The 11,377-nt window shown below is 39.9% G+C and overlaps 1 protein-coding gene across 3 annotated transcripts; it reads right to left on the bottom strand.

The window, feature by feature from the left end:
* Positions 1-245: 245 nt before the first annotated feature.
* Positions 246-8,880, bottom strand: LOC133611324 (BEN domain-containing protein 6-like). 3 transcript variants are annotated; one of them, XM_072913702.1, is made up of 7 exons: positions 8,584-8,880; positions 8,063-8,197; positions 7,604-7,678; positions 6,491-6,605; positions 3,708-3,991; positions 1,762-1,972; positions 246-882 (listed from the first exon to the last, which is right to left on the bottom strand). In XM_072913702.1, exons 1-7 carry the CDS (start codon positions 8,860-8,862, stop codon positions 752-754), a joined length of 1,230 nt encoding a protein of 409 aa, XP_072769803.1. In that variant the 5' UTR covers positions 8,863-8,880; the 3' UTR covers positions 246-751. The 3 variants fall into 3 exon arrangements, with proteins under 3 accessions (XP_072769803.1, XP_072769804.1, XP_072769805.1); XM_072913703.1 differs by lacking the exon at positions 8,063-8,197; XM_072913704.1 differs by lacking the exons at positions 7,604-7,678; positions 8,063-8,197 and having other exon boundaries at positions 247-882.
* Positions 8,881-11,377: the final 2,497 nt, after the last annotated feature.

The raw sequence follows: 11,377 nt of genomic DNA on the forward strand, positions 1-11,377 counted from the left end.
GAACAAGACTCCGAGGTACTTGAACTCCTCCACTTGGGGCAAGATCTCCTCCCCAACCCGGAGGATTGGGGAGGAGAAATCATATTGTCTAAAAATGCATTTTCCCATCGATAACGTGACATAATTGCGCTCGGAATATTTATGTTGTACCCTGCTAAAAATGTTCTATAGAATTTCTATAGGAAAAGTGTAAAGAATTTCTAAAGAATATCTCAATAGAACTCTATAGAATTTCTAATGAAGTTCTATAGAACAGGATTCTAAAGAATGGTTCTATAGAACAGGGTTCTAAAGAATGGTTCTATAGAACAGGATTCTAAAGAATGGTTCTATAGATCACCTCTAAAGAATAGTGCTATAGAAGAAAGTTCTAAAGAGTAGTTCTATAGAACAGGCTCCTATGGAATGGCTTTCTGTGGAATACGGTTCAGAATGATGTAGAAATGATTGGGCAGGCATTCTACAAAATCTGTGGTCTAACACTGGCAATGGAGAAAGACAAATATTGCAGTTGAATGAATGTTGACTTGTATTTATTATATACATGTAACTCAAATCTTGACTTTTGCTCCTGTTGTATATAAAATGTCAAATTGTCAGTTTGTGTGAAAGGTCCAATTCTAGTACTTGATGGGAGTCCCCAGTTGGTTTCAAACCCAAAACCTTCAGGATGAGGCACTGAATGGCCAGTAATAAATGTCAGCAGCATAAATCAACATGATCACCGCGCTTCCCCGACTGTTAGAGACGGCTAGACAGGTCCAGCAGAATTTGTTTCTGAGGCCTTCTTTTTTTCCATTTTCTGCGCAATGTTCAGTTTCACTCCAATGATTTTCTTTATCACATTTGCTTCACTTGAGGGATGGAGCTTCTTCACGAAATCTGAAAGATCAATAAAATATACCAGAATTAGTGTCTGCAGACACCAAGACACTAGCTGTCATGCAATGAGTTACACTATGGCATTTTTCAGCTCGATAAAGAGAGTGATGTCTATCATTTAATCAATGCAATGGATAGTCAACACACTGCATACATTGCATATCACGCGTTTCTATGCTGTAAGGCACTTGCACTGCTTGACGCACACAAAATCATATGTGGTGCAATCATGCCAGGCTTTACGAACTGCAACAAATCTGTATCAAATTCTGACAGTGCATGTGCACTATTCATTAGCTATATAGAAAATCCATTCAGTGTGTGAAATATTTTTCAAATTATTTTCAGGATTTCACTTTCTTGTGAATCTTGTTGTGTACTTGATGGGTGTCCCCAATGGCGTTCGAACAATCACGAAAGTGCATTAATAGAATTCTAATAAAAATATTTAACTTCAATCTGATTGAAACCATATCCACATCGGGAAGGGGATCTGACACATTCCCTATCTAAAAGTCGTTCACTTCTCAACTTGCAGCAGAACTCACGGAAATTCCCGACGCTGTTAAATAGTAAGGCGGAGAATGCCGATATAAGATATCAAACGAGAAAAACGTGTAGATATCCGTGCGCTGCGGTTTTCGCTTTGTCACTTGATGTTGGTTTCCGACGAGATCAAAGCTAATGTGACCACCCATGCCTATAAATCTGTCAAAACGAACATCTCGCAGTCAATTCATGGACCAAGCCGACTGGAAGCTATGGATATCTATACTTCATGCCAAACGATCACGGAACGACTTGGAGATAGGAAAAGGGTCAGATCCACTTCCCTGATGTGGATATGGTTTTAATCAGATTGATTTAACTTATACTCACCAATAATAGCAGACACTTTCTTGTCATCCAGTTTTGGTTTCTCATGCTTATCCTTAAAAGCATTGGATTTTTTTCCTGTCAAGCTGCTGTTGGCCATCTCCTCTCTGGTAAACACCACCTCACAAACTGTATATGTGGTTTTCTTTAGGCCTGATCCGCTAACATACTGCAGGTTATTGGCATTGACTGCCACCCCATACCCCAAATCAACCTGTCAATAAAACATGCACACAATATGTTCAAGAACTTAAGACAACTGGTAAACAATACAGCATAAAACTGACAATCCACTGTACAGAATTACTACTGATGATAATTTCAGCTCTATGAGCTGATTTGCAGGTATGGATTATTGATACATACATGTACAGTTAGGGTCAACAATAGTCAGTTTCAGACATCTTTTAAACTATAAAAGAGGTTCATTTTATGGTTACAACTTCTGGGCGTTTTTACACATGACGATTCTGTACTTGCTCTGAGTACTGTTGTCTAGTGAATGACCAGTAGAGATGCGCGGATAGGCAATTATTTCATCCGCAACCGCATCAGAAAGTCGTCAACCATCCGCCATCCACCCGATGTAACATTTGATCAGAACCGCATCCGCCCGCACCCGCCCGTTGTTATATATCTAATATAGACGATGCAAGGCATTAGTGAGGTTATAAAGCTTTTGCCTGTTAAAGAAAGGAGACTGATCCAATGCAGTGCTGACATTCGCGTGCCACGCTGTCACGACCCAGACGCACACCAGTGCGCAATCATATGGGAGCCGCGCTGAGCACACCTCCAAGCGCGTCTCGCTGCCGGCGACGGCCGCGTATGAGCCCGACGCTCCAGCGCCATCCATTTTCAGGGCTAGTTGATTCGGCAGGTGGGTTGTTATACACTCCTTAGCGGGTTCCGACTTCCATGGCCACCGTCCAGCTGCTGTCTATATCAACCAGGGTGAGCCCCACCCCTTTCGTGAGCGCACTGCGCGCGGAGTGACCCCTGTTACGCGCCCCCGGCAATGGGGGTGGCGGGCAGGTAAGCTGCGCGGGCGGAGTGACCCCTGTTACGAGCCCCCGGCCACGGGGGTGGCGGGCAGGTAAGCTGCTTACCTGCTGCGCGTGACGCCGGCCGCGGCGAAGGCGGACGAGGCGGGGTGTCGGTGCGGTGGACGCGGTGGTGACCCTGGACGTGCGTCGGGCCCTTCTCGCGGATCGCCTCAGCTACGGCTCCCGGTGGGGCCCTCTCGGGGGAAGGGGCCTCGGTCCCGGACCCCGGCGAGGCGTCCCTTCTCCGCTCCGTAAAAGTGTCCATCTCTTTTTTTTTTTTTTTTTTCTGTTGTGGCATATGCAGCAGGTGCCTGCTCGTTTTTCATATGTGGGTAACAACATTTAACTATGTATATATATTTCCGAATTGGTTTAACTGCCACCCGCCTGAATCTATTTAAAATCAAATTTTTTTTTATTTCAACCACCCGACCCGAACCGACCCGCGGATAAAATCTAATTTTTTTTATTTCATCCGCCCGATCCGCGGATAATCCGCGGACTCCGCGGTTGTGCCCGCAAACCGCGCATCTCTAATGACCAGACAACAATACTTGGAGCAAGTACAGAAACGTCGTGTGTAAAACGCACAGAAGTTGTTACCATAAAATTAACCTCTGTTAATATTATACCCCAACTTCTAAATGTTACTTAAAGGGAATATATGTTCAACAATAAACAACCAAATGTATATGCCTATAGAAGAAAATCTATTTTTTGCTTTTCATCTTGAGTTTGAATGCAACACTCAGGGTTCAAAATTTGCCATACATGTATACCAGTGGTTTGTTTCATGGCCATATACGTTTATTGCTGTAACATTTCATTCAGTTTAATATTTAAAAAAAACAAATACCATTTGGTGCTGTGACATTTACTGAAAATAACACACAACACACTTACCTGGCCATCCTCATCGACCTCGTAATCAAACACCCGCCGTAGATGGGCCTGTGTCGGTGTCACAGTTGGTGACCTGAATGGCACTGGCGAAGATCTGTGACTGGTTGGCGTTGAAGGATACGGTGGCTGTGACAATCTCTCGGTAGTCTGTACCAATGTTGATGGTACGGATTGGCCAATCGCAGAAGTTGTCGGTATCTGCAGATCGACAGCAGGACGTCGAGCTGATAGTATTGTTGCCTGACGTGATAAGTCGTCCATCTTCATTAGCAGGCCAGGAAGTCCTTTAATAGAAAAAAGTACATTGTGATGCAGACACAATAAAAAAAAAAAATACATTAATAACATGAAGCTGGCGATATCCAAACCGCTCGACTCTAACCCCAGCTATCATAATGTAAGGGTATTTTGATAGGAATCTTGTTCAAGTCAAGGGAAACATGGTAAGGAAGCAATCAAAGATGAAAAATATATATAACCATATATATTAATTCATCCTGACCACGCGAAGATTTAATATTTGTCGGTCAAGTATTAATCAGATATCCAGCTGAGACAAAATATCAAGAAGGAAGGGACGTAACTCTTGCTAATATAAGAGAAACACACAAAAACGGACGGACAGACAGACAAACAAACAAGTACCATATGGCCTCCCCTTATTTAGAGGGGAGGACATCACAACTTAGGATGTTGTATATGCAACAGTTCTGAAATTATCCCAAATCATAAATGGATTTTTATTGGAAAAAAGGGGCATAACTCTGGAAAATATTGTCCGAGACGACTCATTTTCGATAGGCTTCTTGTTACGCTAAGATAAATAGATGTAACAAGTTTGGTTTCCGTACATGAAACGATTCTGTAAATATTGCGGTGACGGATGGACAGCCGTACATGACGACAATACCCGTAGGCCAAAGTTAGATGAAAATACAGTAATAAGAAAGTTATTTCATACATCGACATGTAAGCATATTTTCCATCAACCTATGATAATTACCAGAGGTGGGACCAAGTCATTGTTTTGCAAGTCACAAGTAAGTCTCAAGTCTTTGCCCTCAAGTCCGAGTCAAGTCCCGAGTCAAGACAGGCAAGCCCCGAGTCAAGTCCAAAGTCAAGACTGGAAAGTCTCAAGTCAAGTCCTAAGTCCTGCATTTTGAGTTTCGAGTCCTTTTAACCACAGACTAATATATTAACACAGATTGTGTATGCTTTTCAAACGCTGTATTTATTTATTAAAACAAGTGCATTTTAAATTGCAGGAAAGAAAATTGTGCTGACATTGCACTTTATAATAGCACTATTAACCAGTCATTTTAAACATTAACTCATTCCTTTACAGAACAAACACATTGTAAAATAAAGTGCAAATGTACTTATTTGTACAAAAGTGTTAACATTGAAAAAACATGACATATACGTGAACATAACAAAAAAGTTGTACTTTTTATATGTCAGGGCCCTATGCTGCATTGCATTTGCAAAAGACCAAATTAGCCAAGAGTCTGTCAGTCATTTGTGCACGATGGGGGCGTAGTATGATGCCACCATGGCTGAAAACTCGCTCCACTGGAGCACTGGAGGCAGGCACTGCCAAGACTCTCATGGCCACTCGGAACAGTGAAGGAAGAGTCTTCATGTTCAATGCCCAGAACAAAAGGGGGAGAGAGTTGTTTTGGGTTGGTGCACTACTTGTAAGTGTATCTTGTGTTTTTTATGTTGATTTAATTAAAAAAAGAAAAAAAAAATGTATTTCTTGTGCGGCCCGATACCAATCGATCCACGGACCAGTACCGGGCCGCGGCCCGGTGGTTGGGGACCGCTGAGGTAAACAACCAACAGTATGTCAGAAAGCTAGCTAAAACGGTACACATATTCATAATATAGTATACATTTTAACTGACCTTTATTTTACTATTTTTGTCTTTTTTTAGGTGGCTAAAATACGCGGTGCTGCTGACCGCCGTCTAACGTTACGTGTGATATATTGACTAACGTAACCCTGCTTAAAAAAATCACTGAACAAAAAGTATGAATAAGGTAGTGAACTGCAACAGATTCCCGTGTTTGCAATAACGTTATAACGTTAGCAGTGAGTTTACAGCCTCACTGATTTAACTACACAGCAAATAAAAGTCACGTTACTTAGCCAATAAACGTTATCTTACATTCAAAACTTACCGTTCTTTGTGCAACTTCAAATGCCGGACGAAGTTGGAAGTTGTTGCCTCTCCATCAGTAATTTTCGAACCGCATGTGTTGCATACTGCAAACCGTTTTGTGTTGACCACCCCGTAATTTTTATACCCAAACAAAATTATTTTAGGTATCATTTTTTGTTCACTGGCATGTGGTTTGGACATGTCTTCTTCGTTGGTTGTCCTGCAATTTGATTGGATGAATGCTGTGTGATGAAAACAAAGTAGATCTAATTTGATTGGCTGTTGTACTGAGACCACACCAGCTGACACACGCAACGCTGATAGACAAGTACACAATGAAAAATACGGAGCGCTCCCAAATAACTTTTTCATCTTTGGGTTTTGGGGAAAGTAGCAAGTCATGTCAAGTCATGTCAATTCAAAAGGCTCAAGTCCAAGTGAAGTCACAAGTCATTGATGTTAAAGTCTAAGTCGAGTTGCAAGTCTTTTTACATTTTGTCAAGTCGAGTCTAAAGTCATCAAATTCATCACTCGAGTCTGACTCGAGTCCAAGTCATGTGACTCGAGTCCACACCTCTGATAATTACAATAACATACTTCTAGAATAAGAAAACCTACCTTCAACAACCCTCAATGCATCTCGAAGGGATTTGTTTTCCTCTCTCAACTGGAGGACTTCCTTCTTCAGGGATTCCATTTCTGTACATGTATCTTTCGGTGAAGTTCTTCCCAGCTGAAAATGTCAAAATAGTAAATCAAATGAAATAATTTGTATTATGATTAATTGGGGCGCTCATATGTTTTCCGGAAGCAATTTGTCCTGGATACGGCCCTGACAGCACCATATAAGTTTTACATGTATAAGCAACCTTGTAGGCACATTAATTTGAATATGCTACATGTACATGTAGCAGTAAGCCATTCACACAGGAGGCACTGTTCATCAGGTATTTGTAGTGTTATTTTCATATAAGTAAAAGTATAAACTTGTGTTTTAAACCAGTTGCCAGGGATGCAATTTTCACCGTTAAGCTAAAAAGCAAACTGGCCGGCATGCATAAAACGGCAATGAAAATCGTAGGGAGGAAAGAATATGAGCCTATACAGAGCATCTATGAGCAGGCAGTTAGGAAAAAAGCTAAGAAAATTATTTCCAACTCACAACACCCACTCTTTCCTGAATATGGAACCCTGCCATCAGGGAGAAGACTCCGGGTCCCACTATGCAAATCTAACCGCCTTAAATTATCATTTGTCCCAGCCTCCATTAAGCTGACCAACAATGTGCAATAGAATTTTAATACATAGGTTAGCACTTTTTTAGCACATAGCACTTTAGAACTAAGCACTTTAGCACACAGCACTTTATCCATGACCTCTAGTGCAATGCACATTGGTACTTTATCTTTATCTCCATACTGTAGATTTTATGCCTACATCAAAGTGCCACCTATGTCTATCAAGCTCCATGTTCTGATGTTTAAATGTTAGTTGTATGGTTGTGGTTGTGTCTGTGCTTGTGTTTTTGTTCTGTTGTTTTTGGGTATGTTAAGAAAGCAATGATGCACTGTGCCCAAGACAAATTTCCCCGCGGGGACAATAAAGTTGAACCTTGACCTTGACCTTGACGTCTTCGATTTCAAATGAATGCTAGGCACTTGTGATTGTTTGCCTCGAGAGGGCGCTTTGATTAACCAATAAAATCCTATTCTATTCTATTCATGTACTCACAGCAGCAAGTTGGGCCTCCAATTGTGCCCAAGCATCATATCCCACAGCTGTACGGCTTACTTTCCTCTTTTTCTTCTGAAGAATCAAGATTAACAAGAAAACGTGTTCAGTTCTTTTATATGCCACTGAAGTGAAGAAATATGTTTGCAGAAATGACAGATTTTCGAGTACATGCAGAAAGTCTGTCAACACCTCAATTTGTCTTGAATATTATTCTGTCTGAGTTGGTCGAATTGAATCAAAATATTCAATAACTTTAAAGCCTACAATGAAACATGATTTGATTAACTTTTATGATAAAGAAAAACTGACAAGGTACTTCAAAAGTATGGGATTGAATCCTACAAAACCTCACACAGTTGAAACACCACTGAAATAGTGAGTGAGTGAATTAACGTTTAACGTCGCTTTCAACACTATTTCGGTCATATCGCGACAACACCACTGAAATAAAAGTACCTGCTGTCTGTCAGATAGAGTCTCCTCGTCACTTTCATCCTTGCTCTCACTGTCTGATGACCAAGACTTTGGCTGTTTGTTTCTCTTGCCTCTGCCATATTCCAAATCACCAGTAAGGGGTACATCCTTGCCATCCTGAGCGGCTTTCAAATATGGCGTCAGTTCACGTGTGTCGTAACAATTTATATTGTTAAAAGTCAGTAATTTGCCAGGATTGAAATGTATACATTTTCAAAAGCATGGTTCAATGTTATATTTAGTTTACTACTTTTCCCGCCGTAACATTACAACCCCCCCCCCCCCCCCCCAACCCCCCAAACACGATAGATAGAACTGCTCTCGTTTTGTTATAAAATAACAAAACTGTTTTAAGGCTGCAATCACAACCAAGTTCATGTATAGACATAGCTTGTCCATAACAATTACACAGACATATTGACTTGGCTGAATAAAGAGATCATCCATGTTAAAAGTTCTATACAATAATCATTTTGGGATTGACAAAAAGAGAAAGCACTTACTTGATTTGTCGCTGTATCTTGATGGGTGTCGTGACGTACTTCAAGTTCACATTGCGGTGTTGCTGTTATTGTTGTTGATGGCGGAGCTGAACTTTCCGATTCGGAGTCGTGTTCTTCCGGACCTGTGATGTAATCTGCTCCATTATCATGCTGCAGCTGGAATGCTGTAAACTCCGTCTCACGCCACTGCCTCCGTGACTGTTTGGGTATTGTGGGATTCACTCCATCAACTAAGTAACGACGTTTGGTGTGTTTTCGACGAGTTCTACCGTCCGCCATTTTCTCCCGTCTGCACTAAAGTTCTGTCGCCTGCCCGCATTGGATACAGCAAATAGAACTTGGCCAATGACAAGAGGCGATGCTAAGGCTCACGCGGAGATGACGTAGACGATGGCTGTTCCGTTCAAAAAATGCCTCCCACCGTTAATATTTTTTGTCTTCTCCATATACCGGACAAATTGTGGTTCACAATGTTTTGTTGTTCACTGGTCACACCATTTTTAATGCTATAGTCAGTTATAGTTCGTGATCCACTGAACATAGTACCGAAGTAACTCACACATTCAGTTGGGTCGGATCGAAACGGGGCGTACATCCGAAAACTGTAATCACCGTTTTCGCGGGCTTTTCGTATTTCATTGTCTCGCTGTTCATTCACAGTTATCCATTCATTCAACTACGTCTCATTTATCTTGTTCACTGATCCATTTCAAATATTTACGATAGTCGTTTGTCCGGTTTCACAATGGTGCAAGAAAGGTATGCCCTATTGTTCAGAGGTGGGTAGAGTAGCCAGAAATTGTACTCAAGTAAGAGTACTGTTACTTTAGAGATTCATTACTCAAGTAAAAGTAAGGAGTAGTCACCCAAATATTTACTTGAGTAAAAGTAAAAAGTATGTTGTGAAAAAACATACACACACATATCACATATATATATATATATATATATATATATATATATATATATATATATATATATATATATATATATATATATATATATATAAATAAATAATAAATAAATGGATAAATATATAAATAAATAAATAATAAATAAATGGTCCCTGGTTCAATCCCCACCTAGAACCAACCTCGTCATGTCCGTTGTGTCCTGAGCAAGACACTTCACCCTTGCTCCTGATGGGTGCTGGTTAGCGCCTTGCATGGCAGCTCCCTCCATCAGTGTGTGAATGTGTGTGTGAATGGGGAAATGTGGAAGTAGTGTCAAAGCGCTTTGAGTACCTTGAAGGTAGAAAAGCGCTATACAAGTACAACCCATTTATCATTTATATATATATATATATATATATATATATATATATATATATATATATATATATATATATATATATATATATATACACACACACATTTATATATATATATATATATATATATATATATATATATATATATATAGTATATCATTTATATTTATTTATTTTGCCGTTTTTGTTTACATGTTAAAGGTGTTTTAATGAATATACATGCATGTTTAACACATATAGATTCCTTTCTTTCATGAAGACAAGAATATAAGTTGGTGTATTACCTGATTCTGATGACTTGCATTGATTGGAATCAGACAGTAGTGCTGATAGCGTCCACGTTTTCAAATGGAGGAGGAGAAGTTCCTCCTTTCTGTCTAATACCACATGAAAGTGGTTGATTTTTGGCATCTTATTTGTCCAGCTTCCATATTCGTTTTTATACACTTTACAAGAAATACATTGGCGGCAAACTCCGTAGCTTGCTAGCTTGTTTGCGCTGGCTTTCGGAGACTCTTGTTTTGAAAGCGCAGGCGCGATGGAGCGGCACTTTTATTGTGAAGACAGGAACTGTGCAGTCAGTCTTAGGCTTTTGACGGGATGTACGGTTGAAATAAAAGGGTCTTTTTTCCTTCACACTTTTGATTGATTGATTGAAACTTTTATTAGTAGATTGCACAGTACAGTTTATATTCCGTACAATTGACCACTAAATGGTAACACCCGGCCCAATAAGTTTTTCAACTTGTTTAAGTCAGGTCATGTGACCCCTGGCTCTGTTTGATTGGTCCAACATCACCAGTGACTGCATCTGATTGGTGGAACAGAGTGAACGTCACAAGTGACTATTTGTTGAAACGCAGGCACTATGAAGGTCTGTCTGACAGACCAAAACAAACAAAGCGTGCATTAACAGATCGATAAAAAAATAGTAGCGAGTAGCGAGCTGAATGTAGATAAAAGTAGCGGAGTAAAAGTAGCATTTCTTCTCTATAAATATACTCAAGTAAAAGTAAAAGTATGTTGCATTAAAACTACTCTTAGAAGTACAATTTATCCCAAAAGTTACTCAAGTAGATGTAACGGAGTAAATGTAGCGCGTTACTACCCACCTCTGCCCTTGTTCATTTCCAGTGTTGGGTTAGTTACTGAAAACCAGTAACTAGTTACAGTTACTAGTTACTTTATTTCAAAAGTAACTCAGTTACTTACACCAAAAAGTAATGCGTTACTGTGAAAAGTAACTATTTAGTTACTTATTTTTTTCCCTTTTTTTTTAAGGCTCCCATTAATGCCCTTTTAGCCTTCATTTCAGTACTGTTATTGCACTGGAGAATAATACAATCTGTTGATCAACTTGACATGTATTTGCATCACTGAACTCTGCTAAGCAATGTGCTCTACTTACAACACACAAAGACAAAGATATGTTTCAAAGGGCCAATTTATTTCAGGCCAGAACAAATTGACAAAACTATTTTAAATAGCTACAACATAATGGCACTTTAACTTTAACTTTAAGTA

Source organism: Nerophis lumbriciformis, linkage group LG08, assembly GCF_033978685.3.
Source record: "Nerophis lumbriciformis linkage group LG08, RoL_Nlum_v2.1, whole genome shotgun sequence".
Taxonomy (NCBI): Eukaryota; Metazoa; Chordata; class Actinopteri; order Syngnathiformes; family Syngnathidae; genus Nerophis; species Nerophis lumbriciformis.

Coding starts and splice junctions, on each gene's coding strand:
- LOC133611324 (XM_072913702.1), bottom strand. CDS start 8,862: ATGGCGGACGGTAGAACTCGTCGAAAACACACCAAACGTCGTTACTTA. Junction 3,992..6,490: donor TGCATTGAGGGTTGTTGAAG/GTAGGTTTTCTT, acceptor TTTCTATTAAAG/GACTTCCTGGCCTGCTAATG. Junction 883..1,761: donor GAAAGTGTCTGCTATTATTG/GTGAGTATAAGT, acceptor TTGATCTTTCAG/ATTTCGTGAAGAAGCTCCAT.